Source organism: Protopterus annectens, chromosome 8.part0 (assembly GCF_019279795.1).
Source record: "Protopterus annectens isolate FY-2018-M chromosome 8.part0, PAN1.0, whole genome shotgun sequence".
In the NCBI taxonomy this organism is placed as follows: domain Eukaryota; kingdom Metazoa; phylum Chordata; order Ceratodontiformes; family Protopteridae; genus Protopterus; species Protopterus annectens.
The window spans coordinates 1,398,976,940-1,398,993,125 of record NC_056741.1 but is presented as its reverse complement, the minus strand read 5'-3'; the positions used below and the strand labels follow the sequence as shown (position 1 = coordinate 1,398,993,125).

At 40.3% G+C, this 16,186-nt stretch overlaps 1 protein-coding gene across 1 annotated transcript in view; it reads right to left on the bottom strand.

Annotated features, from left to right (window-relative positions):
• Positions 1–16,186, bottom strand: part of SIK2 (salt inducible kinase 2) — an 811,735-nt gene that overhangs the window by 153,276 nt on the left and 642,273 nt on the right. The window contains exons 8-9 of the mRNA XM_044080995.1: positions 5,161–5,313; positions 1,989–2,153 (exon numbers count right to left, since the gene is read on the bottom strand). Coding sequence (XP_043936930.1) covers positions 1,989–2,153; positions 5,161–5,313 — 318 coding nt within the window. The remainder of the gene's footprint in view (positions 1–1,988; positions 2,154–5,160; positions 5,314–16,186) is intronic.

The following is a 16,186-nucleotide window of genomic DNA, read 5'->3' as shown; positions in this document are numbered from 1 at the left end:
AAAATATGAGTCATAGACTGGTTAGGTTAGGCTGTTATTCACCTCCATCTCCATTGTTAAGGAAAAAAATTCATTCACAATGTTATTATAAAAATTAAAAAAGTTTCCAGTTTTAAAAGTCTTTTGACTGAATTTTTTAGCCATTAAAAAGTCTTTTATCTTTGCAGGTTTACGGGAACAACATGTGTGTTGAAGTCAACATAAACATGGAATCAAGGGTGCCTTATTTTACTGGGTGTCCAGTGTCATCTATCTATATAATGAATCTATTTGAAATTAAAGTGGAGTGAATAAAACAGTAAACTAGGAGTGCCTATTTTATGGGGCTGGAGTTAACTAAATGAAAGAGCAATCCAATATTAAAGTAAACGCTTTCGCTGCTGAATTTAAGCTTCTTCAGATACAAGACCTAGGCCAATCGGAGAATCAAAAATCAAAAATATAACTTGCCACGAAAAAAATAAATAAAAATGATGGTGGGTGAGTGTCATCACATGTAAGCCAGCATTTTCTAGAGCGGTTCAGCAGATCTTTTTCACTTACCGCTGATGTGGTTGGTTTGATTTACCTGTAAAACATTGAAAACCTGTTGGTGAGGATCTATTTGAAAAACCTAAAGTCTAAGCAATGATTGTTCCAGTGGTATTTGCTTGAGTTAATCATGAAGATCTGGTTTTACCTTTCATACTAGACTATCAGTCTGCAAACTATTACAAACCTAGCTAATTAATATTACACTATCAGTCTGCAAACTATTACAAACCTAGCTAATTAATATTACACTATCAGTCTACAGACTATTACAAACCTAGCTAATTAATATTACACTATCAGTCTACAGACTATTACAAACCTAGCTAATTAATATTACACTATCAGTCTACAGACTATTACAAACCTAGCTAATTAATATTATGCTATCAGTCTGCAGACTATTACAAACCTAGCTAATTAATATTACACTATCAGTCTACAGACTAATACAAACCTAGCTAATTAATATTATGCTATCAGACTGCAGACTATTACAAACATAGTTAATTAATACTGGGCTGTCAGTCTGCAGACTATTACAAACCTAGCTAATTAATATTGCACCATCAGTCTGCAGACTATTACAAATCTAGCTAATTAATATAATGCTATCCATCTGCAGACTATTACAAACCTAGCTAATTAATATTACGCTATCAGTCTACAGACTATTACAAGCTAAGCTAATTAATACTAGGCGATCAGTCTTCAGACTATTACAAGTCTAGCTAAATTCTGAGAATGTGTTCATTCTATTCTGGTTAGCTGTCTGACAGCAAATTAGCTACAGGAATACAACAGTGCATTAGTTTGAACAAAGAGGCTTTTCCTTTACTGGTTGCTCCCAGGGAGAACCAGCCACTCCACCAGGTTTGGAGACCCTATAGGGGGACATATTCCACAACAGGTAAACTACATTTTGTATGGTAGGTAAGTGAAGGATGAAGGACTGGAAGCCAGAACTACAGGGTGAAGTTTTTGTATGGTAGGTAAGTGAGGGATGAACGATTGGAGGCCAGAACTACAGGGTGAAGTTCATATGTACATTATACCTTTAAGTTTGCTGGGTCTATAGTACTAGATTAGCTTAATGAGTTTATTTGTTTAACTCAAAAAGACATACACAGCAGTAATAGCTTTCCTGTGGTGGCTGATCCAAAATTTCAGGCACCTTTTCTAATTTTTGCCCAGTCTTTCTGTTGTTACCCTATCATTCTCCAACTCCTGTAATTTATGATCTACCCCAAACCATATGCCCGTGATCTGGATAAAGTGCTAACAGTACTTTTTATAAACACAGACTGGGTTTCCAAAGGCCTTTCATCACACGATAAGGATTGGCTATGATCTGAACTGAGACCTGAAGTCTTGTTGCCATGTATCACCTGAGATCACAGGATGCATTTAAAAGCACATTTACTTCTGTTTCACAGAACAATATGAAAATGGCTGACCTTGGGTGTGTTGACACTGTCTTCCTCCATGAATCCAGCTTCTGATTGACAAGATGTCTGGGGGAACTTGAATGAGTCAACACCAGAGGCTTGTTGTAGAACAGTAGGCCTCATCAGACGGACATTCTGAGATACAAGGTTCACTGGAGACATGACAGGGTTTGCCTAAAAAAAAACATTTATGACCACAAGAAAGAAATTAGTTTGTACTCTTTGTGAACATTAACTTAGAAAATCTTTTTTTACCCTCAAACCCATCACCTGACAGACACCACTGCTTAATATATGAATAAAGTTTAGTTAGCACAAGTGTCTGTGTACAATTACCCATAAAAAGTGGAGTTGTAACATGCAGGTCACAAAATATGCAAATAGGTTTGTGGAGCAGAATATGAATGCTCACAGCCTTGTCTCCCAAGCTTTTAAGCTATAAGCTACAGTAACCTGAAATACATCACAATATTATGAACAATATAAACAAATAATAAAGCTAACAATAAAAAAGTAAATTAAGAGGTCTCATCATCATACATCTCAACCTCTCAGAGCAAGAAATCTGGACAAAGTTATACATAAAAGTGGGACAAAGGCCCCAAAACAGGGATCATTTCTAAAAACTGCTCTCACAAACTTAGAAAGTTGACAGAACAGTTTTTGCATTAGCATGAATTTTCTGAAGGATATCAAGTCTGAAACTCAAATGTCTGTCATTATCTTCTAACTACAATCTGTAAAGACTTACCACTAATTTGCATGAAAACCACAAGTATATGAAAAATGGACCAAAAATATGAGGCCAAAATCTGGACGTACTGCGAAAATCTGTACAGTTGAGAGGTGTGCTAAAATTCATTTGCTGTCTTTTAGCAGACAAGGTTGTACAGTTGACCATACATTTGCGAGTTTCTGTTTTACATCACACTTTTCTTATAATTACAAAGCAATGCAGAAACATCTGGATGGATAGGAGGGTTGCTAGACTGCTTGACTGAACTATCTACCAGGTAGGATGTTGGATCCCAGTACATTTCTTTACCTATACAACACTGTAGTTGTGAGTTCCTGTTGGATGTAAAACAACCCAAAGCACTTTTCATACAAAGTACATTTTCTGTTCCATTCAGCCAATGGTCTCTTACTCCAAAATCTAATTTGGTTAAAGTATCCAAGAATGTCCACAGGGTATGCTTAAACAACGGTAGACAGTAAATTATTGGCACTATACTAAACCATTCAGTCCACAGTGCAACATACATACAGCCTTCTAGGTTTGTAATGTAGCCTTTGAAAACAAGTCTTTATGTTGCAGGATTGCTAGCAGTTGCAATCTTATAATTAGTGACTGTATATGATATTGGAGTACATAGCACTTAGCAACATCCAACTGGAGGGAATAAACAGTGGTTGGCATTATACAGTAGTAGGTGGCATGCAAACTAGCTGCAGTATGCGGCTACACGCCTTGTAGAATGCAGTTTTTATTTATCTAGCTTGTTTACTGGGTCAGTGCAAAGTATAATCTGACAGTGTAACTAAGGGACAATGCTCAGTGACTGGAAGTACAAAGCATACTCTGAGGGATACTGCCCATTTACTGGCACAGCAAAACATACACTGATATAGCAGCTAAGGGGCAGTACTTGGTGACAGGCACTGCACAAAGTTCACTGACTGGCGCTTTACAGTGTATGGCAGTACTTCTTAGGGTCATTACGCACTGACTGTCAGCATGTAATGTTTGCACATGGGTAGTGCACAATGACTGGCAGTACTGAAGGGTAGTACCCAGTGACTGGCAGTGCATGACACTCATTGACAGGCAATGCACAATGAGTGGTAATACTACTGAAGGGTAGACCCGGTGACCGACAGTACATGACGCTCACTGACAGGCACTGTGCGACAACTGGTAGTACTACCGATGGGTAATACTCACTGACTGGTAGTGCATGACACTCACTGACAGGTACTGCACAATGACTGGCAGTACTACTGAAGGGTAGTACCAAGTAACCAACAGTACATGACGCTCACTGACATGCACTGCACAAAGACTGGCAATGCTTCTGAGGATAGCAGCTAGTGATTGACAGTGCACGATACTCACTGATGGACACTGATAAATGACTGGAAGTGTTACTGATGGGCAGTACACAGTGAATAGTAGTTCATGTTTCTGACTAGTAGGCCTGCACGCACTGAGTGGCAGTGTCCAGTGACTGTCAGAGCACAGTATTCCCTAATAGGAGCTGTACAGTGACTGGCAGTACTACTAAGAAACAAAAGACAGTGGATTTTAACGCACTATTGGCAGTATAGAGTGGTGGGCATCACATAAGGTACAGTGCCAGACAGTACATGGTGGACACCACTGTATAGTTAAAGCAGCTTTACCTTTCATTTATATTAAAATATGTTTGTTTTCATAAATATGTTTGTTTTCATGAAGTAAATGGGAGATTTGGTAATAAAACATATGCATTTTACATTACAAATTGTAACTAATGAAAAGTAATAATCTGGACACTTTTTATTCTCTGCAAAGCAAACATTCTCATGTTTACTAGGTAATGGGGGAATGCCATCTATTTTTCCTTCTTCTTCTCTCACTACACTTTTACACTTACTGTATATAAGATGTTGGCATGCACTCATTTCATATAATTTTATTATGTAAACTTGTACTTAGTCATTTTCAGAATGGTTTCTGCATTGCTCACATGTACATGGGTATTTTTTCAAATATTGTACTTGAAATGTTTACTTTCTTAATTTGCAGTTACTGCATTATTGTAATTATGGCCTTGCTTTCTTACTTTTTTGTAATTATTGCTTTGCCTGACAGCCAAGTTATGCTGATGAAACTGGCATATCCTGTAGCAAAGTTTCTTAAACTTATCAGTTATATGGCTCAAGAAAATTCTCTATGTAATTTTGGTACCTGCTATCAGACTTAGTGTATACTTCCTGTTTATACGCCCGGCAAAAGCACTGCAGTTTAGATACATGGGTGAAGTCCGTGACAAAAATACATCTTAGAACATTATGTGATTTATCAATACTTAACTTGCAAAAAACTGCCTCTTTCCCTAAACATAATAAAAGTAAAGCACATAATCACTTTCAGATCTGATACACTGTTGCCATGAGTAATTCAGTAATGATTGGTTACCTTAGCAACTGTTTGCTCAGCGATAGTACTGGGTCGACGCTGGCGTGCATCAAGTCTTTGCTCCACAGGGAAACTACTCCTATGTGACTTTAACCTCTCAACCAAAAGATAATAGATAGCAGCAAAATGGTTATAACTCTTATTCTGTAGGGACTAGAGTAAGGAAAAAAGAAAGAAAATGTGTCATAAGTTGTGGTAAAACAGAAAACACCCTGTGTGCTCCACTGTAGTTAGTACAGCAGATGTCTAGTATCAAACTCTCTATACTGATTTCAAACTTCAAACACAATCACAATCACACACTGAACAAAAATTTTCCTCATTCGAGAATATATTTGTTTCTCCCAATAAAATGACCGTTTTTCCTTATCATGTACAACTTACAACTTAGCAGTTTCTCCATTTGTGTGGCATGCATCCAGCCATTTCAGTGCCCACAATGCTAGTTTTGTTTGACGTTCCATATTAAACTATTTAACCATATGTTTGCTTTAGGCTTACATCATACTGCACAATACATTTTATATATCAGACTTCTGATCCGGGAAAAGACCATACAACCTATAAAATCTGTTGTGCATGTTTGGGATTACTGACTTAATTTCTTGCTGAAACAGACATAGTGGGACTTTCAGCCATAGATGAGTGGGGGTAGCTGAAGTAAAGGAAACAGGAAGCTTGACACCAATGCCTGACAGTAAATGAGTGGTGAAGGAGTTTCTTTTGCAAATAAATGCTTATCATTTTCCCCACTGCCCCACATTCCCAATACAAAAGAGACTAAAAAATAATAAATAAAACCCTGATGCATACCACCAAGGAGTGAATGGCTAGTTCTGAACTCAGGGCATCTACCAACTCTAAAGATAACAATACCACCTAATTACATTAGCAAACTTGGAAATTAGGCCCATGACTGTGTCAAAACTTATTTCTAGTAGTGTCTTCTACTATGACCCCAAAGTTATTGCTAACATCATTACAGATAAATTCAGTACTGATTTTACGTTTCCAATCCCAGGCAGATATTCTTTCCACCACGGACCATCTCAACCCTCCCCAAATCAACTTGGATTATGTTAAATATCTGCCAAAATCAAAAATACTAGCTCCATGAGATGCAATAATATCCCTACATGTCTGCCAATAAGTGTCAAGCACACTTGCCAAAGCTGTCTTTACCCTCTTCAGTTAACTCTCTATATACATTATGTCCCTGTAGCATGAAGAACAGCCACGGTTGTACCATTACTCAGTGGCAGCACCATAGCAGATACTGGAAACTAACACACTTATTAACCACACAAGTTATCACCTGTAAAGTAATAGGCCGCATAACTGCCAAGCCAATAAACAGTGATAGCTGACCTGCAAACCCTGGACCCACAATGATTCAGATTTCTAAATGGAGGTTGTGTCTATTAAACCTAGTCAATTCCTTTGCAAGGGTCACTGAAGTCCTGGATGGGGGGCTGACAGTCCATACTACTTTTCTTTACCTCATCAAGGCCTGTTAACCTCACCCTACATGTTGGCATCTTAGATAAACTCTCCCAACTTAACATTAGCCTGTATATAGCCTGTTGGCTAGACAACAATCCCTCCAACAGAACCTTTACTATTAAGGAAGATGGTATTGCCTCTAGCCTGAGGAGTGTCATCAGCAGGACTCCAAAGGTCTCTGTCCTGGGACTCCCGATGTTTAGTAGCTTATCAGAAGTGAAAGCAGACATCTTGGGACTGTGACAATCTAAGCATGCTGATGGATGCAAGCTGGGTGAAATTGTCATCATCAAAGACACTCAGCTACTCCAGAAGGACCTGGAACAGACCACTGTCTACTGTGTCAGTCACAGGCTCACCTTACATGCCAAAAATGTAGGAAAGTTACTTTTAGGAAGGACACTACCCTCTTCTCCAAACACATTGTTGATTCACCTCTCAAAACACATACAATTACCCAGGACCTGGGTTCTTACAGTGATAACAGCCTTTCTTTAACTCATCATGTCTTGAATGTGGCTAGGGGTATCTCTTCTACGTCCTGTTTAGTCCTGATTCCTTTCATGCTGTTCTCTTATTAGACCTATCCCTGAAGGTAATACCCCTTTTGGAATGTAACTTACATAACACCTTGACTTAGAAACTTTTTGGACTACCATAATCTAAACTTTCATGAAAGACAAAAAGCCATATTCCTCTACTCTGTCTCACATAGACTACTGAGTGATCTGTGTTTAGCCTTTCAGACACTGGAAATCCCCATCTTTTTTGATCTTCTCTGAATGGTATACCTAATATTTATGTCTAAAATCTCAAAGTCCACCTCAAAATTAGCAAAACCTGATGGTGTGGCAGATGTATAAACTAGCAGATTGTCTGCCTTTTGAATAAAGTTCCTCTATATGTTGAAGTAAAACCATATCTACTTACAAGACTAAATTTGATGGTTGGATGGGAGACCATAAATTTGTGCTTGGGGTATGAAAAGATGTTAGTCACCATGAGGGAAGACCTGCAATAGTCAGGCATGACCACCGAAGAAAGTAGGAGAGGGACATGGAATTGAGAAAGGTGGAGACAGATGGCGCAACACCCCGGCCCCATGTTGAAAAGTGGAAAGGGGGGATTAATGATGATGATGATGATGATGATGATGTAACCTTCCTCCCAGGGATAACTAATATACTCTCAATACAAACGGGTGTAGTGTATATGCCTCTAAATACCCCTATGAACCTATAATACTAAAACATAATGTACAAAAGCAGCTGATTTAGCCGCAGTTTGTTGCTGCAACAAACGTGCCCATAAGCATCTGTTCAGGAGATGGCAAACAGCATAAATAAAAGGAAATCCCTGTCTTTCTCTCTCCAGGGATTCTAAAAGGAGACTATCTTTTACAGTGATCCTCTTCTAAATGAAAGGAAATAAATGGCTGAAGGAAAAGGTGGGGTAATACAATAAAATAATGCCATGATAAAGAGGGCATTGTGGGAAGAAGAAACCTTAAATGATAAATAAAATCAGCCTCTGACAGTTTAACTGTCTGATTAACGTTGTAATTTAAAAATACAGCTGCTGTGTTAACTTGGGGCAGAACTAGCTGTCAGTGTGGTATCCTCATATTTATACAGTACTGGCTGATCACAGACATAGGATTATTCTCAGACAGTACTGGCTGATCACAGACATAGGATTATTCTCAGACAGTTCTGGCTGATCATAGACAGAGGATTATTCTCAGTAGCACAGCTTCTTGTTATTCACTTACCTGTTAGGGGCCAGTTGGCTGCTGCCAGTGACCAGAAAGTGATAGCTGACCTGCAAACCCTGGACCCACAATGATTTGGATTTCTAAAATGGAGGTTGTGTCTACTAAACCTATTCAATTTCTTTGCAAGGGCCACTGAAGTCCTGGAAGACCTACTGCAGGACATGACTGCAGTAGCTCTTACATTATTAAAATAATACTAAACCAAGAAACTGAAACATATGTATAACTTCCCTGTAATAATAACGCCATAGTATCACCCTAAATCTATAGTGTTATTTTGTAGTTTGCTTTAACCCACATTGGTTACACCTCTCTCACCTCATTCTCAGTCTCAACTAATACTTAGTGCAATATTCAGCATGACTGTAACTTATAGGCCATCTAGGGCAGTAGCAATGCAGCAAAATATCTCTTCTTTCAGTGCAATACATGCAATTTCATAAATTAACCATAGCGCAATACTCTAAGGTCCATAGTGCAATACTCTAATGTTCACAGTGCAATACTCAATATCTCTTTCTGTGCAAGGATCAGTGCAATGTCTTTAACCAAGTATCTGTGCAATACTAAAGTCTCATGCAAGTAAGTATTCAGTTCAAAAAGTGTTAAAATGTGTTTCTAATTATGTGCAATATTAGTCTGTCTATCTGCATATCTGTGATGTAATAGCCAGGTGTTACATGTGGAAATGTCTGTAAAATAGTCTACATGTTTTCTGCACACTGAGTCTGGAGACATGGAATTTCATTCAGTTTTTGTACCTGTGTGATTTCTGAATGACAATACAGTTTACTTTGACTTGACTTTGACTAATCTACTGACACCAGGACAAGGGTTAAGGAGCACTTGTAGCCCCATGACACACAGTAGCTTGGGTGGGAAAAAGCAGTAGAAGAGATATCATATGATGCTTTAATGGTGTTTAATTGTCACCACATGACTCACAGCATTAATAACAGATAGCAGCATGCAAAACATGCTAAATGTAATGTCACTGTACGACACACCTAGGATAAATGAAGGAGAGAAGTGAGGCACAAAGGAGAAATGAATGGATGAGGAGTGAACAAAAGGGAAATACAGAAAAATGTCCTAATTCTGTGAAGAATTATGCATAATTAAGCTAAACAGACTTTGCATGACAATGTAAGAATAAATTGTGTGTGTGTGTGTGTGTGTGTGTGTGTGTGTGTGTGTGTGTGTGTGTGTGTGTGTGTGTGTGTGTGTGTGTGTGTGTGTGCTCGTGCTTCAAAACAATTGAAGTCTCATTGGTGGGAAAGCCTAAACATACTAAAGATAACTGTGAGGCCAGAAATTCCACTTGTGTCACAGGCAAACTGCCACCAAAACAGAATGACACCACTATGCCACAAAAACACTGAAAAATAAAATACAAGGAATAACAACTTACCACAGCTCACAAGCTTATTTTTAAATCAACTAAATGTCCAGCACTAACATCTTACCATTATACACCCCACACAGAACTCTAAGATCTGCCCACCAAAATCTAATCTCTGTATACAAACCAAATCATCCCGCTGGTCAGCTTCTCCTATCGTTTTCCTTAGCCAAAAATGGAACTCTCTCCCTTCATCTCTAAGAATCTCTGAAAACTTTGAACTCTTCAAACCCAGCTCCATTCTTACCTCTCCTATAAATGGAAGTGCATTTGCACTGTACCTACCTAACCTGCTTAATGCATAAATACATTCATTACTCATAAGATTCATTCTTCCTTACACACTAGGGATTAACCCTATTTTAATGTTACTTTTATACCATTCTCAGATGTTTCAACCCTCTGTACAAATTTAACTATGTACTACTGTTTCTCAACCAGTAAATATGTAAATATGTATCATATTTTATTTCATGTTGCAGTTTAACTTTGCTTAGTTTTGCTGTTCTTAGTTACAAGTTGTTTAACTGGTACCTTTACAACTATGTATTGTACTTTGTATGATGTAGCTTGTACTTTGTATTATGGAGCTTTTCTCCCTGGGCCTCCACTGAAAAAGTACAGTTTTGTACCTACCATAAATGTAGATGTTCGAGTGTATACACTGCTGCAGTCATTACACTTGGGTTATCCTGCCATCAGGCGGTTCCCCAGTCGGCCTGAGTTCCAAAGTCTTGATCCGGCATCGGTTGCTGTCGCCTCCTCCCTGACGTCAGTGCGACATGGGTATATAAGATGCAGCCGATGCCATTTTCTTCATTTTTTCTTGCCCCAGATGTCAGGTGCCCCCAAAGAGGTAAGCAAATCAAATTGCTAATAAAACATACATAAGAACAGCAATCAACAACTATCAGTTACCAGCAAATACTCCCCATAGGTAGTAAAGGGTAGAAGACATAGGTATGTACCAGCAAGTAAGAGGGGAAGGAGGGAGGGTAACCTGGACTGCAGCAGTGTTTACACTCGAACATCTACATTTATGGTAGGTACAAAACTGTACTATGTTAATCGTGTTACACTGCTGCAGTCATTACACTTGGGTGGAATCCCAAAGCTGAGGTAGGGTGGCTGGTTCTATAAGGCATTAGGGGTGGCTATAAGGCCCTGCAGCACTGCAGTGGCGAAGCCAGCTCTGGATTTAGAGTATAGAGACAGATGGTAATGCTTGGTGAAGGTATGTACAGAACTCCAAGTTGCTGCTTCCAAAATGTTCTTGGTAGTACTCCTCTGAGGTAGGCAGTTGAAGTGGCTGTTGCCCTGGTGGAGTGAGATCTAATGCTGTTAGGTACAGGTTTCCCATGATGTGTATAGCATAAATGTATACAGTGTCCTATTCATTTTGAAAATAGTCTGTTTTGAAACGGTTTTTCCCTGTGCTCCTGCAGCATATGCTACCAATAATTGCTCAGATTTTCTGAAAGCTTTGGTTTTGTCCAAGTAGAAGCGTAACTGCCTGTGTATGTCCAAAGAATGCAGTAGTCTCTCCCCTTTATTCTGTGGATTTGGATAAAAAGTTGGCAAGTGAATAGTTTGGTTTAGAGCCACACTTAATACCACCTTTGGCATAAACATAGGGTTAGTTCTAAGACACCCTGTCTTGGTGGAAAATGATGAAAGGTTCCACTGCCACTAGTGCCTGTAATTCTGAAACTCTTCGCGCTGATGTTATTGCCAGGAGCAGAGCAGTTTTCCAAGAGATATATTTTAAATCTGCTGTGTTAGCTGGCTCAAAAGGAGGTAAAGTTATTTTTTCTAACACGAAGTTGAGGTCCCAAGTTGGAGTAGGTGCTCTACCTGGGGGGGGGGTTATGATTTTAGCCCCTCTGAGATACTGTTTTAGCAAAGGATTAGAGAAAATTGGTGGATCCGTGTTGTAATGAGCAGAGATGGCAGAGGTGTGGATCTTGATGGACGAAAAGGAGAGGCCTTTGTCCAGCATCTCAGTTAAATAGTGTAGTATCTGAGGAATATTTGGGACAAGAGGGTCAAGGCTGTGAGCCTGGCTCCAGGCACAGAATCTCTTCATTTATCCGAATAGGCTTTCCTGGTACTAGGCCTTCTGGCTTCCAGAATGACATTCATAACAGCTTTGGAGGGAGGCATTGCTTGCTTGACTAAGGAATTTTCCATGCAGCCAGGTTTAAAGTCTTTAGCTGGCTGTGAAGTATCTGATTGTTGTGCTGAGTCAGCAGATGTGGGATTATAGGCAAAATCCAGGGTGGTCCTTGTGATAAGTTCTTTAAGATTGGGTACCAGTGCAGGCGTGGCCAGTCTGGTGCAATCAGGATCATCTTTGGCTCTTCTTGCCTGGCTTTTATGAGTACCTTTGGAAGGAGAGGCAGTGGTGGGGGAAAGCATATACTTGTAGGTTTTTCCAGCTGAATGAGAGGGCATCCACTTTCCATGCTTGTGGATAGTAAGTCCTTGTGCAGAATTTCTGTAGCTGGCAGTTCATTGGGGATGCAAACAGATCTATGTCCGGGCTCCACCATTTCTGTGTTATCATTCTGAATATTTGTGAATTCAATTCCCATTCGTGGGGATCCATGATGTTTCTGCTTAAGTCGTCTGCCAGTGTGTTTTTCTTTCCTGGCAGGAATTGTGCTTGCAGATGAACTTGATAGTTTAGAGCTGTGTTCCACAAGGTCATGGCTTGCCTGCAGAAGGGATAAGAGTGAGTGCCCTGTTGCTTGTTTATGTACCACATAACCGTGGTGTTGTCTGTCTTTAGTAATAGTTGTCCTGGATGCAGCAGGTCCTTGAAGGCTATAAGGACATTTTGTACAGCTAGCATCTTTTTGATTGATGTGAAGATGCCTTTATTCTGCGGGCCACTTGCCCTGAATACATTTTCCTGCCATGTGTGCTCCCCAGACGTAATCCGATGCATCTGTTGTCAGTGTTTGCCTGGCTGTGGGTTGAGTAAAAGGCTGTCCCTTGTTGAGGTGACAAGCTTGAGCCCACCATCAAAACTCCTGTTGAAGGCAAGGAATTAGTGGTATAACTGTTTCCAAACTTTGACAGTGTTGAGACCAGACACTCTTAGGTACCACTGTAGTTTCCTCATATGCAGTCTGGCATATGAAATTAGTAGTATGCAAGGTCTGCAGAATTTTTCTTGCAGGGAGTTGGGTTCTTGTTGCCATCAATTGAAAATATTGAGTCAGTTGTCCTTGCTTGTCTGGCATGAGATAAGCCATCTGGGCAGTTGTAATCAAGCTGGCACCCAGGAATATTATCTCTTGTGAGGGCACTAGTTTTGATTTATTTTCGTTTACTGTGTACCCTAGGCAACTTAATAACTTTTTTACAAACGCCAGATGCTTTAGAAGAATGTCCTTGCTCCCTGCTTGAATCAGGCAGTTGTCCACGTACAGAGAAATTTGAATTCCTTTCTGTCTGCAAAATGCAATTACTGGTGCCAGGCACTTTGTGAAGACCCTGGGCGCAGTAGATAAGCCAAAAGGCAGTATAGAGAATTGATAGGGCATTGAACCAGCTATGAATCTGAGGTATCTTCTGCAGTTTTGTCTGACAGGGACATGCAGGTATGCCTCCTTGAGGTCCAAGGTTACGAGCCAAGCTTTCTTGCCCAGCATGGGAAGAAGCTGCTGTAGTGTCAACATTTTGAATTTCAGAACATCCAGGTAAGTGTTTAGTGCTTTGTCCTTTCTGGGAACCAGAAAGAGTCTTGAGTAAAATCCTTGCCCTTGCTCCTGTGGTGGTACCTTTTGAATAGATCTCATGTCTATGAGTGCTGTAATTTGTTTTTGAGCCTCTGCCCACTGATTTGGTGGCAGATTTGGCATTCCTTTTAATCTTGGCAGAGTATGAAAGTAGAACCTGTAACCTTGAGATACAATGTTGAGAACCCATTTGTCTTTGGTGATCATATGCCAATTGTGATAGAAAAGTGCCAGTTTTCCTCCCAAGCGGGCTGCCAAGAGAGAGCTGTTTGGCAGCTGTAGTGGGAAGTCATTGGGACTGTTTCTTATATGGTTGGGGCCTGTCTTCCACATCTTTCTGGCCTGATGCACCCCAATGTCGAGGCCTGTAAGGACCTTGTGGTTGACCTCTACCTCTTGGACATCTGTATCTGCCCCTTTGAGGTCTGTCTGTAACTGGAAAGGACAAATTCTTTGTTGGCCAATTTCTGCTAAATTGAGGAGGCTGAACCTGTAAGAAATCCTTCACCGTTTGCATAGATTTTGCCTTATCCTCCATTTTCTTTAATACCTCTTCTGCCTTAACTCCAAATAACACATCCTGCTGCAAAGGTGCATCCAATAGTTTTGCTTTAAAATGATCTGGTAATGTATGTTCTTCTAACCAAGCATGTCTTCTAATGACAGAGCCTGTAACTGCTGCTCTACAGGAGGCCTTAAAGAATCAAAACCACATTGCAAAGTATGTTTTCCCACTTGTTCAGCAGCATGCAATAAATCCTGCATTTCTTTAAAATTAGGAGGATCTGTATCTGGAAGCATTTTTTGTTTCAAATGAGACATCAAAAATTGCTGATATTTTAGTATGTGAAACTGGCAATTTAAGGCCCTCATTGCTAAAGTTGCAGATGTATATACTTTCTTCCCCCATCTGTCTAATGCTCTTGAATCTCTATCAGAGGGGACTGGATTCTTTGCTGATGAGGCCTTAACTCCTTTGGGTCCCTGAGAAATAGTTTCAGGGTCAGCAAAAGGGCTTTTATAAAGAAATTTGTGTGAGTCAGGGACTCTGTAGTATCTGCCAGACTTAACTGGGGCTGGAGGTAAAGAATCAGGATTTAAGCTGGATTCAGTATGCACATCATCCACAATATCTAACACTGGCAGAATAGCAAGGGGTCTGTGTTGAGGTAATAAAAGGAAGTCTCGGAGCCTTTTCTTGGATTCAGAGTAATCCTGGCCTTCCCAATGGAAATGCTCCCTCATGTTATGTAAGGTTTCCCCACAGGAGTAGTCCTCAGGCAGAGAGGCCGATGGAATTGATTCCTCAGCATCAGAATCTTCATAAGGGGGTAAAGAGTATCCTAGGTCTGAGGATGAGTCTGAAGAGATGGATACCTGGTCAGATGAGTCATAGTCTGCATCCTGTCTAGGCCTTTTATCAGGAGGGGGATGGGACCCCCTGATCAGAGTGATTAGGTCTTCGGCCATTTTGAGCATTTGTTTCTTGGGCATGGAGGCCTGTCCTGGAGAATGCTGTATTTGTTTCTTTGTTTTTAAAGGAGGTTTAGACTTAGCAGAAGATTTAATGCTTAACTGAGTAGGTCTGAAAACACCCTCTGAAGCTGTGGGTTGTTCAGCTACTCCGGATCCCTCTGAAGGAATAGTTTCGGTAGGCTGAAAATCTTGTGCGTCCGAAGGCTCAGCCATCTCCACGTGGGAGTCAGAGGTGGCCTGTGGTTCTACAGAAGCGGTCATCAGGGGCTGCGAAGGCGCCTCGCTGAAAACCGGACAACCGGCGACTGGCCTAGAAGAGGCTTCGTTGTCAGTTTTGGGCCTCGGATGCCTATCCTTGTCTTTGCACTTTTTATGTATACCAGTCATCGGAAGTTCCAACGGCATGGTGTAATTGAATTTTCTGCCAAAATAATATCGGGCAAAATCAAACCGACGTTTAATAGTGCGCTTGTTAAACTAGCACAAAACCGACAACCAGTAACATTGTGGACAGGGCCTAGGCATGGGATACAATAAGAATGGAAATCCTTATGAGGTATTTGCTTCCCACAAGAAATACAGTTATTAACTTTTACTGACATCGGTCTGAGGCAAGAAACAGTTTCCCCAACGGGGTACTTAGCTTTGTAGAAGAATTCGGTTCTGGATTCGGAATGAAAATCTCAGGAGTCGGCCGACCGGCACTTGCGAACTGCTTTTGCTTCAGGTACCTCGCGGCATGAAAGACTGGGGAAAATGGTGTCAGCTGCATCTTATATATCCCTGTTGCATTGACGTCAGGGAGGAGGCGACAGCAACCGACGCCGGACCAAGAATATGGAACTCAGGCCGACTGGGGAACCGCCTGACGGCAGGATAACCCACGTGTAATGACTGCAAGCAGTGTAACACGATGGACATCGGGCTCTTTGAGCCCAGTGGACCTCCCTGGTCATCAAACTGGAAATAAATAAATAAATAAATAAATAAATAAATAAACTGCAAATACTTTTACAAGTTTTAATTCATCCTCTGTATTAACAGCTTTTGATGAATTATTCAATAATACACAATAACATTTTGAGCAGTTTTCAGAACCCAGCAGATGGTATTTTATTCCATGAG